Raw genomic sequence first — 20,159 nt, 5'->3', positions numbered from 1 at the left:
CCAAGGGGCTCACTTGGAACTCAATAAATGCCGATTTCTTTCGGGCATCTTCATTCCTCAGAACTGCGCGCGGCGCCTGGCAAACGCGGGGGAAGGGTAGGCGGCAATAATAAACAATAGCAAACACACAGAGGGCTTTCTAAGTGTCCCAGACATAGATACCGATACTCAATCCTCTCAGCAATCTTTTTTTTTTTTCCCCCTGTCTTTTTAGGGCCGCATCTGCGGCATATGGAAGTTCCCGGGCTAGGGGTCGAATCTGAGCTGCCAGACAAGGCCGCAGCCACAGCAACACTCAGCAACTTTAAAGGCGAGTCTTTTCAGATGGAAAAGCTGAGACGCAGAACTGCTAAATAACTTATGAAGCGCTCATCACTGTTCCTTGTAAACGAAGAAAAAAATCCTTAACCCTCAGCCGCGAGCTCAGCGGCTCGCGGAAACCCTCCACAACCTTGAGGGCTGGGGCCACCCGGAGCCCCGGGACCTGGACCAAGTGGAGGAAGCCCCGCCCCCCCAAGCAGGGAAGTCCCGCCTCTGACTTCCGCTTCCGCTGTGGCTGGTCCTGTCCCTTCTAGCAGGGTCGTGTGTTTGGGATGGCGGCGGGAGGTGACCATGGCGGGCACGACAGCTACCGCTCGCCGCTTGCCTCCCGTTATGCCAGCCCGGAGATGTGCTTCGTGTTTAGCGACAGGTACAAATTCCGGACCTGGCGGCAGCTCTGGCTGTGGCTGGCGGAGGCTGAGCAGGTAACGCGCCCGGTGCTGAGAGGCGGGCCCGCCCCTGCGCGTGCCGGGCTCTGCGCCCGGTGTGGGCTGAGCAGCCTGAGACAGCTGCCCCGCTGTTTTCCACCGGGTGTTCTCTTTCCAGAGGAGCTGCGGCCCCGGGAAGGCCAGGGCGAAAGGCCCTCGAGCCGCACTTGTACGTGTTTATAATCGTCAAGGGTTGGAGACGCACAGGGGGCGGAGAGAAGTTCAGTTTACTGTTTCAGGGAGTAAATCGTGGCCATTCCCGCGGGAGTACACTCCTGAGCGCTTGTTACGGGCCCCTGTGCTCATTTGTGTACACGTCTTTTCCCTGTTAACGAATAAAGACTTTGCAAACTAGGTGGTGTTTTCCCACATATAGGAGAGAAGACCAAGCCTCTATGATAATCCAGCTCATAATTTGCTCCTTAACAGCAATAGCGAAACCCAATGTGATCCTGGGTTCCGTGCGAAACCTGAGCGCTTGGCCACTTATCTTCCACAGTGCCTCAGTGTGGACGGAGACCAGGAGCAGCTACAGGATCCATGTTTCCTAGGCCACCAGTAACGCTTCACTCGCTGCCCTTTGCCCCTGGGGAGGAAAAATCGGAGGAGGGGTTATTAGACGAGATGTAATATTTGGTTTCTCTTAAAAGTGCTGCTCAGTAGACTTACTCAGCCCAACACTTTCAAAAATAGCTCCAGACGGGCCTGCCCAAAGGAGCTGAAAGAATGATAAGGTGATCCAGAGAGCTATAAGGTTTCAGAGGAAAATGCTAGGATGAGCAAGATGGCAGTACCCTACCAGACAACAGTTAGTAAACCAGAAGCAATCTGAGTATATGCCTGGGACCGAGGTACTTGGTCTCCCAACAGGAAACTTTCTTCCTAGGTTTTCCCCACTTCCTGTCACTGTGCTCAAAAAAATAAAGTAGTACCTAATACTAGCAGACATTGCTACAGCACCTCCTGTGTGTGCTCCATAGTTTGAAGACCTTAACTGTTAATAGTTTCCCAATCTCAGAACAACTCTTGATAAGAAGTACTGTTATTCCAGTTTCACTGATGATAGAATGGAGTTACAGAGAGATTTCATAAAACTCTAGGCTCAGATAAACAATAAGAGCTGCAGATGAGGATGTGAACAGCGTATACTCTAGCTTCTGTTTTCTGTTCTATCCCTGTGGATGAGGGTGGTAGCACTCCACGTTTCAAGTTGGCATTGAAATATAGTCTGAATATGTGTTCTTTTCTTTGCCCTGTCTGCACATTGCCTGAAATGCATACGATTTTGATATCTTGTGCGTTTGGATTACCTGTTAAAGTGACAACATTATCAGCATAAATTACATAGTAATTTAGTAGTTAAGGAAAGGAAAAAAAAAACAGACTTGGGGAATGCGAGATTAGGAGAAGTGCAGAAAATTAGGAGTAAGGAATGTGTTTTGAGAAGCTTCATTGCTTTGAGGTAGGAAGCAGTTTGAGTAGGCTGCCCCCTGCTGCTCTGCTTTGGGAGGCGCCCTGAGATGTCATGTCTAAACACTAAAGATCCAAGGCAGCTTGGCCAGATGTGGCTGGTGTGACTGACAGGTTGGATTTATTTATTTATAGAATTGTTTTGGGGGCCATGGCATGCGGAAGTTCCTGGGCCAGGAATCAACCCTGTGACCCTGTGCTGCAGCAGTGACCTGAGCTGCAATAGTAACAACACTGGATCCTTAGCTGCTAGGCCACCAGGGAACTCTAGATTTTTACTTTTAAATGTGTATTAGTTTAAATAGCCCCATCCGGGAGTTCCTGTCTTGGCACAGTGGTTAACGAATCCGACTACGAACCATGAGATTGCGGGTTCGATCCCTGGCCTCACTCAGTGGGTTAAGGATCCAGCATTGCCGTGAGCTGTGGTGTAGGTTGCAGATGTGGCTCGGTTCCCGCATTGCTGCAGCTGTGGCGTAGGCCGGTAGCTATGGCTCCTATTAGACCCCTAGCCTGGGAACCTCCATATGCCGCAGGAGTGGCTCAAGAAAAGGCAAAAAGACAAAAATAAATAAATAGCCCCATCTGGCTCGTAGCTACCATTTTGGACAAGATAAGTCTTTTTTTTTTTTAATTAAGATTTTTATTTTTTTTCTATAATAGTTAATTTACAGCATTCTGTCAATTTCTGCTGTACAGCAAAGTGACCCAGTTCTACATAGAAGATAGGTCTTGAGATGTGAGCTCCCTCCCAGGGCCAGACTTTGGGACTTTCTTTTTTTTTTTTTTTTTTTTTAGTCTTTTTGCTCTTTCTTGGGCCGCCCCTGCAGCATATGGAGGTTCCCAGGCTAGGGTCGAATCGGTGCCATAGCCATCGGCCTACGCCAGAGCCACAGCAACGCAGGATCCCAGCCATGTCTGCAACCTACACCACAGCTCACGGCAACGCCGCATCGTTACCCCACTGAGCAAGGGCAGGGACCGAACCCGCAACCTCATGGTTCCTAGTCGGATTCGTTAACCACTGTGCCACGACGGGAACTCCAAGGACTTTCAAGTGAGGTTTGAATAAATTTTCACCACTGTACATATGCAGTACTTGGCTCCACAGTTCAGGGCTGCCCGTGGGCTGCTTATTTCTTGTCAGCCTCATATTTTTAGTGATGGATGAATGTAAGATATTGATGTGTTTATTTTCTCATTAGTATCTCCTGGGATTGCCTTCTGTTGCACTGAATTGCTGCACATAATTTGTTGACAAAAATACTAACAGCATTTCTAATTTTGATTTCTCCAGCTACATCCGTCTAGATCAGATGTAAAGCTGTAGCCTGGATCCCACACTAAGAGTGAGCAGCAAAGACAACAAAGCTGTCCTCTCAGAGAGTGTATACGTTCTAGAGGGAGAGACAGACTAATAAATTTGTAAAAATGTCACATGGTGATAGTGCTCTAAATAAAGCCAGGCTAAAGGGATAGACAGTGACACAGAAGAAAGATGTTTCACGCTGATGTCAGGACCTCTGAGGAGAAGACGTTTTGTCTTTTTTTTCCTTCTTTTTGTCTTTTTAGGGCTGCACCCACAGGATATGGAGGTTCCCAGGCTAGGGGTCCAGTCGGAGTTACAGCTGTCAGCCTACACCACAGCCACAGCAACGTGGGATCCAAGCTGCCTCTGCGACCTATACCATAGCTCACAGCAACACCCGATCCTTAACCCACTGAGCGAGGCCAGGGATCGAACCTGCAACCTCATAGTTACTAGTGGGATTTGTTAACCACTGAGCCACTACGGGAACGCCAGAGGAGAGGACATTTGAGACCAGAGACCAGAACTGGTAGGGAGTGAGCAGAGACGTAGAGGCAGATGAAACAAAAGTCAGTATTACATTGTTGTACATCTTGGGGTTTACGTAGAATATAATTCACCATGATTCATTTGGAAGTTCTCTCCTCTTTCCCATGTCCTTTTAATTTAGTTACCCCAAATGTTAGTTTAAGAAGTGAGGAGTTCCCGTCGTGGCGCAGTGGTTAACGAATCCGACTAGGAACCGTGAGGTTGCGGGTTCGATCCCTGCCCTTGCTCAGTGGGTTAACGATCCGGCGTTGCCGTGAGCTGTGGTGTAGGTTGCAGATGCGGCTCGGATCCCGCGTTGCTGTGGCTCTGGCATAGGCCGGTGGCCACAGCTCCGATTCGACCCTAGCCTGGGAACCTCCATATGCCGAGGGAGCGGCCCAAGAAATAGCAAAAAGACAAAAAAAAAAGTGAGAGGTAGGGCATAAACAATAACATGAACCAGTTTTGTTTCAATGTCACTTCGATTCAAATACTTGTGACACAGGAAGTTATTTTATTTTGCCTGTTTTGCAGACATTGGGTTTGCCTATCACCGACGAACAAATCCAGGAAATGAGATCACACCTGGACAACATCGACTTCAAGCTAGCAGCTGAGGAAGAGAAGCGGCTCCGACATGATGTGATGGCTCATGTGCACACGTTTGCCCACTGCTGTCCAAAAGCTGCCGCTATTATTCATCTCGGTGCCACCTCCTGCTATGTTGGGGACAATACCGTAGGAGCTCATGTTGTTTTGTTTCCACTTAGGACTGCGTCTTATATAATGCATTTATATAAATTTTATTTGATTTTGTCCATTTTAGGAAATGACCCTAGATCTTAGGATGTCAGTACTCAGGAGTTTTCTGCTGCTGGTATCCTTCCTCCCTAAACTGGAAGCCCCTGAGGACCTCCATAAAATGAGACCGACAGTTACTGCCTACACAGTGGACATAAGCCAGGATCTCAGCATTTTAGTGCCCAGCGTCGTTTTCCAAAGGGATTTTCTTTCCATTGTCCTTTATAACTTTATTGTGACTTCTGAGAAGAAGAAATAATTGCATTATAATTCCTAAATCTTTTAATTAGCAAAAATGTCTCACAGTCAAACATGAAAAAGTAACAGCAAGCATTTTCTCAAGAGTTTACTAGATGCCCAACACTATTCTGTGCACTTAAATGTCACGACTTCATTTTTTCTTCCCAACAACCTTAGAGATGCTTGTCTCCTTTTTTTTTTTTTTTCCTTTTTCTTTTTCGGGCCGCAACCCGCAGCACATGGAAGTTCCCAGGCTAGAGGGGTCGACTCAGAGCTGCATCTGCCAGCCACAGCCACAGCCACAGCCACTCGAGACTCGAACTGAGTCTGTGACCTACACCACAGTTCACAACATCACTGGATCCTTAACCCACTGAGCAAGGCCAGGAATTGAACCTGCGTCCTCATGGGTCCTAGTCAGGTTTGTTACCACTGAGCCATGACGGGAACGTCCCTGTTATCTCCATTTTTATTTTTATTTTTTTAAATTGTAATACCCGCTTTTAACTTTTATTTATTTATTTACTTTTTGAGCTGTACCCGACACATGCAGAAATTCCTAGGCCAGAGATTGAACCTAGCCACAGCAGTGACAAGGCCAAGTCCTTCACCACTAGGCAACAAGGAACTCCTGTAATCTCCATTTTTAAATAGCTTTATTGTGATGTGGCTTAATACTATAAATTGACCCATTTTAAATGTACAGTTCAGTAAGCTTTAGCAGGTTTATGCAGTTATTCAGCCTCAAGACACTCCAGTTTTAGAGCACATCCCTCACCCCACGTTCTCTCTTGCTTATTTGCAGTCAGTCCCCACTCGGGCTTCCCGTCTCAAACAACCACTCACATATAAGTGGATTCAGGATACGTAGTCTTGGGCTCTGCCTTTATCATCCCCATCTCCACCGATGAGGAAACTTAGAGGGGGAAGAACTTACTGTTGGTCTTGCAGCTAGAGAGGATACAGTTCTGGGTCCAGTGGCTGCAGAGCTGTGTGCTGCCTCACAGCACACCCGTGGGGCCAGAAGTTACAGTCCAGATACCCCGCCAAACCAGAAAGAAGCCGGTAATTTTTTTTTTTTTTTTTTTTGCTTTTTAGGGCCGCACCCATGGCATATGGAGGTTCCCAGGCTAGGAGTCTAATTGGAGCTACAGCTGCTGGCCCGCACCACAGCCACAGCCACGCAGGATCCCAGCTGCATCTGCGACCTACACCACAGTGCACGGCAACACGGGATCCTTAACCCACCAAGCAAGGGCAGGGATCGTACCCACAACCTCATGGTTACTGGTCAGATTTGTTTCTGCTGTGCCACAAGGGAACTGCAGAAGCCAGTAATTTTTAAGTTGCCCCCGATAACACTTTTTGTGTAAAGTGCTGCATAATTGAAGGCATCTGTGTGTGACTGGTGCGTCAGCTAATGGGAGAACAGTCCTCTGACTTGGAATAGCCTCTTTATATCCGGTGTGTAGTTGAGCTCCACAGTTACTGTCCCATAAGCGTGTGTTGGCGTTGCCTGCAATGCTCACATCTCCTGTCTCCCTCAAGGACAGCTTTGAATTTCCTAAACCTCGATCTTTGGGTTCATTCATTTTTGTTGCTGTTAACGATGTTAGACATGAAAAAAAGGGAGGGGAAACTAATGGAGCGTGCCCTATGGATTCTTCTCAGGAACCCAAACACTCCTCCAGGGAGATACACACCCTCTGGACCTGGGCATCTTGGGAGTATTCACAGGGAGGGGTGCCCTTTATCATTTTCCAGTTATTTTAGGTGCCACATAAATTGGGCTTCGTGAATATAAAGGTTTTGTGCTTATAGATTCCAGTAGTACTGCTCTCTATGTTGATATTCTTTTAAAACAGCCGTCGGAAAAAAACAATCTCTGTTGTCATCTTTGGGCTTCACAGTGTTGCTGATAGTGAGACAGGCGGCTAACTGAGAAACCCAAGAAGTGTTACGCCAGAGTGTCGTCTGGGCAAAACCGATTAATATGAGACTGCCATATTTTCCCTTTGCAGGATCTGATTATCCTTAGAAATGCACTTGACCTGCTTTTGCCAAAGGTAAGAAGTCATCAGAGGTTTCCCATGACCGGAGATGGGCAGCCCCTTGAGTAAATAAGCCCCTGTAAATCTCCGTGAATTATTGTTGCCCAGATGAGTGGCCCTAGATCTAATCTCTAGGACTAATGGTCTCTTCTTGGGTTAAACCCTGTAAGTTAATGCTTTTTAAAGCGTAGTCCTTTACGTGAAGGAACCAGCAGCATGTTGTCGGAATATGTGGGAATATCTGGTTGTGATTTTGTCCGGTTTTTCTTCACGAGCGTGCCAGTCACGTTAAAATTGTGCAGAAACAATTCGTGACGGTGAAGGTTATCAGCTCGGTTTTTGAATGTTGGTTGCTGTGGGCTCTTCAAGGCACTTTAAGATACAAAGATGAAAAATGGCCTCTACCTTCCGTGAGCCAGAGTGTATTTTATACGATGTTGTCTCCAGTTGAGTTGCTGCTTATGTAAAATGCTCAGCCTGAATTCGCTTTCTTTCTCCCACACGGTCTTTCTTGCAGCTTGCCAGAGTGATCTCTCGGCTTGCCGACTTTGCCAAGGAACGGGCTGATCTACCCACCTTAGGTTTCACGCACTTCCAGTAAGTGAGGGGTGACTTGGGAATTGGGCTGGTTTCTGTGCATCTAGCTTTCAGTTCTCCCTTCTCCATGGTAACCTTGAGGCGAAAAGTCTCAGAACATTAGCAAGTAACTTGGGGTGCTTATGAGGAAAGAAAGTAGTCTTTTTTCTTTTTTTTTTTTTTTAATGCTATCTCCTTTTCCTACAGGGAGATCTTTTAGGGGCAAGGAGGAGGTTGGAGAGCAGATTCTGTTTAGGTCACAGGGCCTGATCCATCCTTTCCTTCCAAAAATCCAGTGCTGGTTAGTCGAATCAGTCCCAAGAGTTCTACAGCTGGGGACAGTAGCTAGCTAGGATCAGAGCTTTAGGTGAGAACCTTTCTCTGGTGTGCAGGAGGGAGGGGGCTGGCCCAGCCTCAGACCCCAGGAAGAGGGGACCTCTGATGGCTCCCTTGTCCTTGGATTTATTTGCACGCTGCCACTCAAGAAAGTCCATTCATTCGTTCTTTCTTCCTTCCTTTCTTTCTTTTCCTTTTTTGCCACAAAAGAAAAAGACATGTGAAAGTTCCCAGGCCAGGAATTGAACCTGCACTATAGCAGTGACCCAAGGGGTATCCATTAGCAGTCCCATGCTTCCATTCCCTGGTTCCTGGCAACCACGAATCTGTCTATGGATTTGCTTCTTTTGAACATTTACGTAGAATCATATAACTCTCATCTTCTTGTGACTGGTTTCTTTTCACTCAACATCATGTTTTCAGAGTTATCCGTGTTGTAGCATGTGTCAGGACTTAATATCTTTTTACAGCCAAATCATATTCCATTGTGTGAATATACCACCTTTAGTGTATTCATCAGTTGCTGGACATGTGGATTGTTTCCACTTTGTTGTTGTTTATTTCTTTCTTTGCTTGTACTAATAGTCTATTAGTAGAAATTAACAAAGAGAGCTACCATAAAATTCATGTGGGATATGTGTCTGATGTGGACATTCCTAGGGGTATGTCTTGATGTTGCCAGCTGTTAGTATCATTAGCCTAATAGAGAAATTCCATCTGGAAATTCCCTTTGTGGCACAGTAGAAATGAACCCAACTAGTATCCATGAGGATGCAGGTTTGATCCCTGACCTCACCCAGTGGGTCAGGGATCTGGCGTTGCTGTGAGCTGTGCTGTAGGTTGCAGACGTGGGTTAGATTCTGCAATGCTGTAGTTGTGGTGTAGGCCAGCAACTGCAGCTCAGATTCAACCCTTGGCCTGGGAACTTCCATATGTCAAGGGTTTGGACCTAAAAAGAAAAAAAAAAAAAAACAGAGAAATTCTGTCCAAAATAGGCCAGGTCACCTGTTAGAACTCTGACTTTACTCACGATTATGGTTTACGTTATAAACAGAACTGCAGTGGATTGATTTAGACTTCAGACCGAAAACAAAGCCATGAGCTGTTATGTTGGAGTCTTCTAGTTGTGTGTGTTGTGGGGTTGATCTTGACTCTTTATAGAAGCCTTCCTTTACTGCCAGTCTGGAGCCACAGTCTCCAATGTCCTCATCCTCGTTTTATTGTTTCATAGCATTACTTTTAAAATGAGCAATTATCTTGCTTTACTCTTTTACAATGTGAGTTCCACTGTCAGGGACCTTGTCTGTCTCATTCTTTGTTGTATTTCCAGTACCACGAACACATTAGATACTTGGGAAATGTTGGTTACATGTATATTGCTTGCCAAGTTCTGGGGACAACAGAGCAGACATTGTCCCTGTCCTTATGTTATAGTGCCTCTTGATGATGAAGGAAGAACAATGCTAGGAGCCCTTTAGTTTTATAACCTTTGAGTATTTATGAAGGACATTGAATCTGCTTACCTATTATTTGCTTACCTTTTTAGCTCTTATTTTGTCTAGACTGGTTTCTCCATCTCTTATTTAATTCTTTCCCTTCCTGGGAGTAACAGTGATCATTAGAAGAAGCAATGAAGGTTTTATGAAATAATTCTTTGGTTTGAGATTTCTGTGTGTTCTTTTGGGGTTGTTTTCAGGCCTGCTCAGCTGACCACAGTTGGGAAGCGTTGCTGTCTTTGGATTCAAGATCTTTGCATGGATTTCCAAAACTTGAAGCGTGTCCGAGATGACCTGCGCTTCCGAGGAGTGAAGGGTACCACTGGTACTCAGGCCAGCTTCCTGCAGCTCTTCGAGGGAGATGACCAAAAGGTATTCTGACACAGACTCACAAACCTGGGTGTCACAGATGCAACCAAGGGAGCTCCAGAGACAACGCTGACCTCCAGGATGGTAGGAGCGTTTGATCTTGGGATGGGTGGAGGCTAGACCAGAAGGGGTAGTGAAGGCAGAAACTTGGGCAGGGTGACATGTCAAGATACTCTCATACTAGACACCCCTGGATTTCTTTAGGGATGTCTTTTGTTGTCTTTTTAGGGCCACACCCTGGCATATGGGGGTTCCCAGGCTAGGGGTCAAATCAGAGCTATAGCTGCCAGCCTACACCAGAGCCACAGTAACACCAGATCCGAGCCTCGTCTTCGACCTCCACCACAGCTCATGGCAACGCCGGATCCTTAACCCACTGAGCAAGGCCAGGGATCAAACCTGCGTCCTCATGGATACTCATCAAATTCGTTTCCACTGAGCCACGACGGGAACTCAAGGGATATCTTTTCTTTCCAAGGTAGAGCAGCTTGACAAGATGGTGACAGAAAAGGCGGGATTCAAGAGGTAAGTAAGTGGGGATAACGTTGGCTTCCTTGTTAAGTGATAAAAGGCTGGTGTAGTACGCCTCTAGATTTGACCTTCGATTCTTTGGCTTTTTTCTTTGTCCTTCCACCCATTTCCTTCCATCTCTGGCCTTATAGTCTGGATTCTGTTTTCTTACAGTTTACAAGAAAAAAGGAAGCTATTTAGTTCTGAGGTTTGTAGAATAGCCTTATCCATGTTGTTGCTGGTTTGGAGTTCCTGTCATGGCTCAGTGGTTAACGAATCCGACTAGAAACCATGAGGTTGCGGGTTCGATCCCTGACCTTGCCCAGTGGATTGGGGATCCGGCGTTGCCGTGAGCTGTGGTGTAGGTCGCACACTCGGCTCGGATCTGGCGTTGCTGTGGTGTAGGCCGGTGGCTACAGCTCCGATTTGACCCCTAGCCTAGGAACCTCCATATGCCGTACAAGCGGCCCTAGAAAAGGCAAAAAGACCAAAAAAAAAAAAAACAAACATGTTGTTGCTGGTTTGTTTGGTTTTTGTTTGTTTGTTTGTTTTTATCTTCTTAGGGCCATACCTGAGGCATATGGAGATTCCCAGACTAGGGGTCTAATCAGAGCTGTAGCTGCCAGCCTACACCACAGCCACAGCAATTTGGGATCCAAGCCACGTCTGTGACCTACCCCACAGTTAATGGCAATGCCAGATCCTTAACCCACTGAGTGAGGCCAGGGATTGAACTTGTGTCCTCGTGGATGCTAGTCAGATTTGTTTCCACTGAGCCCCAGTGGGGCTCCTGCTTTTGTCTTTTACTGAGGGCCTCCGGGGACTGGTCCAGATCTGGCTCTTTACAGTGAGGGCCACCAGGCTCCAGCACGGCTCCTTGATTCAGGCTGCAGCAGGATAGAGGTGCGGCCGGCTGTGTTTCCTCCTCGGGTCAGAGCAGCGGTCTGGGTAATAGCTCCCAGAGCCAGTTATTGGTGAGGCCCTGGGCTTAGTGGGACTTAGTGCTTCCGTGAGACAGGCTTTCACTTAGAGTCTGCTTTTACACATGTATTTGACATGGTCACGTTTTGAAATAGTTTCACTTAAGGCTTTTTTGTTTATTTCTAGGGCTTTCATCATCACAGGGCAGACTTATACTCGAAAAGTCGATATTGAGGTGCTCTCTGTGCTGGCCAGCTTGGGGGCATCGGTGCACAAGGTGAGTGGGAGCAACGAGAGTGTGGGCACCTAACCAGCCTCGGGCGCTGACCTAATTGTGGCTCAAGAGCTGTCCAATATCACTTTTAACAATTTGAAGCCTGTCGGTGAAGCCTTGTGTATTAAGGTGTGTTAAAAGGAAGGCCTAGTTTCAGCGTTCCTGTTCATCTTGCCGTTGTCTCCCTGAGACCCCAGAGCAGTGTTTTTCCAGAACATTCTGTGTTCCCTGACTCTGTCATCCCAGCTCTTCACTGTGCAGGAGCCCTCGGGGGGGACACACTGGCACCTGGCTCAGCAGTGGCACCCCTGCACGCCGCCTCCCCACCCCAGACCCCGAGCACATGCTGTACCTCTGCTTTCCCCCAGATTTGTACTGACATACGACTCTTGGCAAACCTCAAGGAGATAGAGGAGCCCTTCGAAAAACAACAGATTGGTGAGTGTTGTGTGAAGACCTGGAAACACTGCAGAGATGCTGGGCTGATCACAGGCGGGTGTAAACGGTTCCCCCAGCAGCCCCGGTGCTCACTGTCCCCCGATGTCTCCCTGCTTTGCTCCTCCTTTATGTGGGCAGGCTCAAGCGCAATGCCGTACAAGCGGAACCCGATGCGCTCAGAGCGGTGCTGCAGCCTCGCCCGTCACCTGATGACCCTTGTCATGGACCCACTGCAGACGGCGTCTGTGCAGTGGTTTGAACGCACACTGGATGACAGTGCCAACCGGTCAGTGCAGTGGGGACATCACGTCACGTTGTGGGGAGATCCCAAAGCGGGCCTGGGAGCAGAAGGACCTTAGCGAGAACTTCTGTTTCTGTCCTTGTCCCCGCGGAGCCTGGGGTCTAACAGGGAGGCAAGAACATAGAAAGAACAGTGTGATAAGTGTTAAAACCGAAACACATACAGGGTGCTCTTTGTGGGAGCGAAGAGGAGCGTGGTGGAGGAGTCGGGGAAAGCTTCACAGAGGAGATGATGAGTTAAGACTTAAGAAATCTAGGCATTTTTTAAAAGGCGTTTAAGACAAGATTGGGAGCTTTTGTAACAGCACAAAGGCAGGAGAAAGAGCAGTTTGGGGAGTTACTAACAGGTGGCACTAGAGAATGAAGTCTGGCAAGAGATGAGGTGGGACATGATTGAGAGTAGAAACCAGTTTATGAAGGGCCTTCTAGCCCTGAAAGGGGTTTAGGGAGTTCCTGTCGCAGCTCAGTGGTAACAAACCCAGCTAGTATCCATGAGGACACAGGTTCGAACCTTGACCTTGCTCAGTGGGTTAAGGATCTGGTGTTACCTTGAGCTGTGGTGTAGGTCACAGATGTGGCTCAGGATCCCGCATTGCTGTGGCTGTGGCGTAGGCTGGCAGCTGTAGCTCCGATTTTACCCTATCCTGGGAACTTGCATATGCTGCACCCACAGCCATTAAAAAAAAAAAGGAAAAAAAAGAAAGGAATTTTGGCCTCATTCTGAGGGCGGGTGTGTGTCTTGGCACAGAAACAATCTTGATTAGTTACAAGATGGGTCAGAAGTAATTTGTGGTTATTAATAAGGTACCAGCATACACGTGATTTCATTTTTCTTTTTTCTTTTTAGCCATGCAAAAATTCCTAGGCAAGGGATCGAACTCCTGCCACAACAGCAGCCCTTGCCATAGCAATGACAATGCCAGATCCTTAATCTGCTAGGCCACTAGGGAACTCCATGATTTTCTGCTTTATGCATATACCTATTTGAATGCAGATGCATTATTCTGGTTTGTTTGTATTCTGTTGGAATTTTTTTTTTCCTGTCTTTTTGCCTTTCTGCCTTTTCTAGGGCCGCGCCCACGGCATATGGAGGTTCCTAGGCTAGGGGTCTAATTGGAGCTGTAACTGCCAGCCTATGCCAGAGCCACAACAATGCTAGATCTGAGCCGTGTCTGCGACCTACACCACAGCTCACAGCAACACCATATCCTTAACCCACCGAGCGAGGCCAGGGATTGAACCCGCAACCTCATGGTTCCTAGTCGGATTCGTTTCCACTGTGCCACGACGGGAACTCCTGGAATTTTTTTTTGAGAGGAAATGATAAATAGTTAAAGCTAGCTCTGTGGGATGTGTACATAATCCAGGACGTATGGAATTAAAACATAGGAACTCATTCAGAGGAAGAGCAAGTTTCAGGTGGTGAGCAGGAGGCATGGAGAGTGGCTGCTCCATTCAGTTTGGGGTTTGAGGAACCTACAGATCAGCCAGGTGGCGCTCTCCAAACGGGTATTTGGTCCGGCGCTTGGGCACGGGGTCTGGCCAAGAGGTGGCTGATTTGAGGGTCACTTGGATATTGGGGTACTTAAGTCATGAAGTTGAAGGAAGTTGTCCAAGTAGTACAACTGGCATTTCACAGAGACGGTTATTTGTTTAAAGTGATGACTGAATTGGCTGTTTGTTTTCTAGACGTATCTGTTTGGCCGAGGCATTTCTCACTGCAGATACTATACTGAATACGCTGCAGAACATTTCAGAAGGATTGGTGGTGTACCCCAAAGTAAGAGGCCTCAGTTAAAAGGCAGAATATTAGGGGTTGGAATATGGGAAGCTGGGGGTCACCTTTTTCTGCTCTGAGTGAGCACTTTGGGGGAGCTGTATCCTGGTCCAGTAGGAGCTCCTCCCAAGCAGAGTCCGCTCTTCGAGTTGTGCCGTAAGCTCTAGGGAACTAAGTCTGTGGAATTCATAGACGCGTTTATAGAAAAGGGAAAAACAAGTACTTTAAACTGGCTTAAAACTGTCTACCGACATGAGTCACCAGCTCAGATGTGACAGGCTGAGTAGAATGTTCCGTTTGCCTGGTTTAAGCACTGAAGGCAGATGGGTTTGTTCAGTCCTGTATTTGGCTCCTGAAGTCAGACACTGATAGCAAACTCGAGGTTTCAGAATTATTCTGATGAAGCAATTTTTAAAAGTTTACTTAAATCAATATTCCTTTTTAAAATCAAAATAATACTCTGCCTTTTGTCTTTTTAGGGCTGCATATGGAGGTTCCCAGTCTAAGGGTCCAGTCAGAGCTGCAGCTGCCAGCCTACACCACAGCTCACAGCAACACCGCTTCCTGAACCCACCGAGCAAGGCCACGTTCTCATGGATACTAGTTGGGTTCGTAAACCACTGAGCCATGACGGGAACTCCTCAAAATAATACTCTGGGTTATAAGAAAACTGAAAAATATGCTGCAGTATAAAATTATCCATTCTACTCTCTCTCTCTCTTTTTTTTTTAAAGGTGGCATTTTGTTTATTTATTGTCTTTTCTAGGGCTACCCGCACCTGTAGCATATGGAGGGTCCCAGGCTAGGGGTCTGATTGGAGCCCCGCTGAGCAAGGCCAGGGATCGAACCATGAAGTTTGATCACGGTTCCCAGTTGGATTTGTTAACCACTGAACCGCAACGGGAACTCCCTCTTTTTTCTTAGATGTGGTAGTTCACGTCCCTGCTGTGTGTTTTGTTGGTCATAGTTGGTCTCTTACTCTGTGTGTGACCTTGTAACCTGAGGCACCCTTCTTGGCCCTTCATCCTTCCAGGTAATTGAGCGGCGCATTCGGCAAGAGCTGCCCTTCATGGCCACAGAAAACATCATTATGGCCATGGTGAAAGCTGGGGGTAACCGCCAGGTTTGTAACCCCTCATGCTCCTGGATAAACTGAAAGTACACCTTTAGTCCTGCTCGCTCCTCCCTGCTAAAGAACGGACGAAGGAAGGCATTTCTGTCATTCCCTTCACTCACGGCATTGGTACAGAACAGTGACCACGTCTGCCATAGAACAGGTTTATCTTTGGAGGGTGACAGCGGTTTATTAAAAAGTGAATTGTTGGATTTCCCATCGTGGCACAGCAGAAACGAATCCGACTAGGAACCATGAGGTTGCGGGTTTGATCCCTGGCCTCGCTCGGTGGGTTAAGGATCCGGTGTTGCTGTGAGCTGTGGTGTAGGCTGGCAGCTATAGCTCCGATTAGACCCCTAGCCTGGGAACCTCCTAAAAAGACCAAAAAAAAAAAGTGAATTGTTTAATCACTTTCAAAAAAGGTCCAGTCTCAGTGAAGAATTAGGTCTGAATTCCCATAGGAAATGCCAGGAAGTGGGCAGGACATAAGAGCAGAAGGTCTCTGAAGCTTTAGAGGAGCCAGCATTTACCTCAGGATCGTTCTAGGATGTGGTCAGACAGTCAAGTTCCTGGTGAATCTGTTTGGAGGGCCACAGACAGCATGGACGCTCTGGTGCCTATGACTAGTAAGCCAACAGTACGTCCCTGTCTTCCAGGATTGCCATGAGAAAATTAGAGTGCTTTCCCAGCAGGCCGCTGCTGTGGTCAAGCAGGAAGGGGGTGACAATGACCTCATAGAGCGAATCCAGGCTGATGCCTACTTCAGTCCCATTCACTCCCAGTTGGACCATTTACTGGATCCTTCTTCTTTCACCGGCCGTGCATCCCATCAGGTAAGCATCAGAACACCTGGGGTGCTGCAGTCTTCCCCAGGTGCCCTCTTTACACTCCTGGGCTACAGAACCTCGAATACTGTCTTTGATGGTTTTTGGGGGGTGGGGGTTGGCCATGCCTGCAGCCTACGTAAGTTCCTGGGCCAGGGATCGAACCCGAGCCACAGCAGTGACAGCACTGAGTCCTTAACTGATAGGCCCCCAGGGAACTCCTGGAATACTGTCTTTAATGTTTCTGCGTCATAGGCTGTATGATGACAGTGGGGCTACTTAGAATTCAGAGCAGGTTGCTGGCCAAAACTTAAAGATTTGTTTGTTTTGAGCTGCCTTAAATATTTCTCCCCGTGGAATTCTCTGAATTCTCTTTTGGTCTGGAGCCTGTGGTGTAATCGACAAAGATTGGGTTTTCTTGTCAGGTCGATTTGGGTTCAGTCTGGCCTTCTGGCTTTTACTCGTTGACAGGATAGAAATAACATATTTCCTAGTTGGACTGAAAGGCCTAGCTTGGTACATGGTAACAAAAACATTTTTCATTTTTCCTCTTGGCCTTTTGGAGACTACAAGGTTAATTCAGAAACATTTATTGAGTGCAGACTAGGTGCTCAGATGGTGTTCAGGTACTGTGTTTTAATTCTGGGCTTTAAAGATGAATAGCTAATCCTTATCTTCAAGGGGCTCAAAACTTACTGATGGAGGCTTGTAAATAGGTCATTATAATACCAAGCAGACATGCAAGAATTGAGGTAACTGCATCTTTGGGGGGATCACAAAGCAGACAACCCTACAAGAGTAGAAGTTGGGAAAGATTTCTTGGGAGACATGATATCTGAGCTGACTCTTAGGGACAAGTAGGAGTTAGCTGGGAACACCAGGCTGAGAGGAGACGGCTGATGCAAAGGTGTCCAGCATGGGAGAGAAGCCACAGTCATTTGAGTGTTACCAGATTATCAAGTGCCCAAGAAGTAGTTAGGATTTAAGGTGGTAGACAGATGGGAGTTTATCATTTATATTCAAATCACTCTGGTATTGGATTTGAAGGACTTAAACTGGAGGTGGGGAGACCAGTAAGGAGGCTATTGCAGCGGGTAAGCAGTCGATGGTGAGGGCTTTGAGCCACAGCCAGGGTCAGCTGGGGCAGAGATTCAAGGGCTATTTAGGGTGTTAGTCCCTTGGTAGCTGGTTGAATGAGGAGCAGGGAAGGAGCAGTGATGATTTTGGCTTGGGTAGTGGGTGGAGAATGGTGAGACCAGCTGAAAGGACACAGCTGGGCTGTTTTGTGGGGGCGGGGCAGCCTGGTGGGCCTGGTGGTGTGAGCTGCCTGTGTCTAGGGAGAGATTTCTTTCTTTCTTTTTTTTTTTTTTTCCTTTTCTTTTTCTGCTGTACTTGAGGCACACACATGGAAGTTCCCAGGCCAGGGATTGAATCCAAGCTGCAGCGGCCGCCTATGCCATAGCTGCAGCAACGCCAGATCCTAAAACCACTGTGCTGGGATGGAACCAGACCACCACAGAGACAAGCTGGATCACTAGCCCACAGCGCCACAGTGGGAACTCCTAGGGAGAGATTTCTGCCAGTGAGTTGGGAAAAATAGAACCTCAGTGGTAGCATAAAAGCTTTATCACCTTAGGTCTCAGTGTTATGAACTGACATTGGAAAATATATTATCAAAAGTTAATGTTTTCTTCTGTCTTGCATTTGCTTTCCTCTTTGGCAGGTACAGAGATTCTTAGAAGAAGAGGTGTATCCCCTGTTAAAACCATATGAAAATGTAATGAAGGTGAAAGCAGAATTATGTCTGTAGAGTTGGAAGAAAATTAAATAAAAAACATTGTTGGCTTTATTAACTTTTATTGCCCAGTCATAAAAACTATTATTTCTGTGCCTATTTTATCTCAAGAATTGTTGCCTTAAATTAATACAGAACTTTTTTCTTTCCATGGTGCTTTCAATTTCTCAGCTTTGCAATGCAGAATAAATTGATTGTAGTTGTGTTTTTTGCAGCAACACAAACTTGAATAATGAATGTAGCTCATGGTTTGCACTCCTCTCTGTCAGGGCCTATTTTCCAGCTAGTCTAGTCCGTTCACAGGTTCACTTGCTTGTGAGATAGCAAACAAATTCCTGGTCCTCTCTTCTGAAAGTGAATTTGATCTGGACCTAGCAAAATAATCTGGATTCAGTGATTCATTATGACCAGATACCTACATTTCAGTTATGTTCGGCTAGAATAGGTAATGAAATTTAGAGCTATGATAAATTCTCAAAGAAACTGATATTACCATCAGGCTTGCTCAGCTCAAGTTGTGCCTGGCTCACTTGATCTCTGGGTGAGGCTGGTACACCAAGGAAATGCTGAGTATATTGAGCTCATCAAGGCCCTTGACAGTCTCTGATCCAGGTTACACAGACGATAACTGGTTGAACGAGCTGCAGCCAGAGGTGAGAGTCGTGAATTATCATCCGTCTGGAAGGAGAGTGTGTGTGTTATGCCGCAGGCTTCTATCCACCCCTTCATCCCTGTCTCCTTCAGCATATATTTTCAACATAGATGAAAATAAAGCTTATATCTCAGATTTGCAGATGATACAAAACTAAGACAGTTAACCAGTAGGTTTATTTGGTAAAATAACTAAGCTTTCATCTAACCTAAGTAGATTGAAACGATGTGTCCAAAATGAAGAAGAAAAAATTAAGGTAAATGTACGTAAGTTACCCTTAAATTCCGTATGAACCAGAAATGGTTGCCAGTGAGAGAAGGCAGTTTTGGAGGTACTAATGTTGGTAGGATGCCCAGAGAAGCCACCAGTCTCTATCCCAGACTCTTGGCATTATGTTCAATCTTAGACACTCGAGTCAAGAACAGAGATAAACGGGAGAGCCAGTCTCTAAAGACCTTGTCGTATGAGAAGTGGTGAAGGGATGTAAGCGCTCTTTATCTTAGAAGAGAGTCCCTGTCATTGCTTCAAATGCTGCTGTGAAGAGGATGAGCAACTTGATTATCCGTTGCCCCAGGAGACACAGCTGAGACCCATCTGTACCCACTGTTGAGAGTCTGAAGCATGTGTGAGCCCGGATGTCGGAACTGCTGAGTTGGCGCTTCTCCCCTCCCTTGCCCCTTCGGGTCACCTAGTTGTCAAGAATGGGAGTGTCGTGGGGAGAAGAGGCTGAATTGCCCCCCACGCTATCCAATCAAGGGTGGCCAGAGGTAAAGATCTCAACCGAGAGGAAAAAAAGATTAGGAGGTGATCCTTAAAACCAAGTTCGAAATTGTGTTCAGTGTGACGAGCAGGCAACCTGGAGCCACATGACATTTGAGTTCTTCCAGAAACTTACTGCTGTATTATTCCTCTCATGGGTATCTTTTTTTTTTTTTTTTTGTCTTTTTAGAGCCGTACTGGTGGCATATGGAGGTTCCCAGGCTAGGGGTCCAGTCGGAGCTGTAGCTGTCGGCCTACGCCAGAGCCACAGCAATGCCAGATCCGAGCCACATCTACAACCTACACCACAGCTCACCGCAACACCAGATCCTTAACCAACTGAGCAGGGCTAGGGATCGAACCCACAACCTCACTCATGAGTATCTTAAAGAGATGTTTGGAAACTATTAGATGTGCACAAGGAATTAATCCCTGGGCTCTGTTCAAACATGCTGTCTGCTTCTCTAGCACGGGCTACCGAAGAGGAAGCAGCTGCTATCAGTGCATCTGTAATCTGAGAACTGTTACATGCTGGACACACTGGGGATGTCACATACCATGGATTTTAGTTAATAAATTTCCTCGTAGAAAATAAGGAAGTAGATGACAGTCCTGCTCTGACAGTTCTGATCTCTAGGGATCAGTGGTTTGGCTGGTTTCTCTTCCTGGACTATTTGGGTGGGTTTCTATGACTTTCCTTGTCCATCTTCTTTTGGTTTTTTATTTATATACTTGTGATACATTCTTTTTTTCTTTTTAAGCCCGCACCTGTGGCATATGGAAGTTCCCAGGCTAGGGTCAAATCGGATGCTGCAGCTGCTCTCCGACACCACAGCTCACAGCAATGCAGGATCCGAGCTGCATCTGTGA

At 46.8% G+C, this 20,159-nt stretch overlaps 1 protein-coding gene across 3 annotated transcripts; it reads left to right on the top strand.

Annotated features, from left to right (window-relative positions):
* The first annotated feature begins 530 nt into the window (after positions 1-530).
* Positions 531-17,936, top strand: ADSL (adenylosuccinate lyase). 3 transcript variants are annotated; one of them, XM_047786186.1, is made up of 13 exons: positions 531-746; positions 4,591-4,794; positions 7,119-7,163; positions 7,666-7,745; positions 9,757-9,928; positions 10,404-10,450; positions 11,543-11,633; positions 11,999-12,068; positions 12,207-12,354; positions 14,058-14,148; positions 15,179-15,268; positions 15,916-16,092; positions 17,807-17,936. In XM_047786186.1, exons 1-13 carry the CDS (start codon positions 594-596, stop codon positions 17,891-17,893), a joined length of 1,455 nt encoding a protein of 484 aa, XP_047642142.1. In that variant the 5' UTR covers positions 531-593; the 3' UTR covers positions 17,894-17,936. The 3 variants fall into 3 exon arrangements, with proteins under 3 accessions (XP_047642142.1, XP_047642144.1, XP_047642143.1); XM_047786187.1 differs by having other exon boundaries at positions 544-691; XM_047786188.1 differs by lacking the exons at positions 14,058-14,148; positions 15,916-16,092; positions 17,807-17,936.
* The last annotated feature ends 2,223 nt before the right edge of the window (positions 17,937-20,159 follow it).

This window comes from Phacochoerus africanus, chromosome 7, assembly GCF_016906955.1.
Source record: "Phacochoerus africanus isolate WHEZ1 chromosome 7, ROS_Pafr_v1, whole genome shotgun sequence".
NCBI classification, from domain to species: domain Eukaryota; kingdom Metazoa; phylum Chordata; class Mammalia; order Artiodactyla; family Suidae; genus Phacochoerus; species Phacochoerus africanus.
This window is presented reverse-complemented; position numbering and strand designations above follow the sequence as displayed.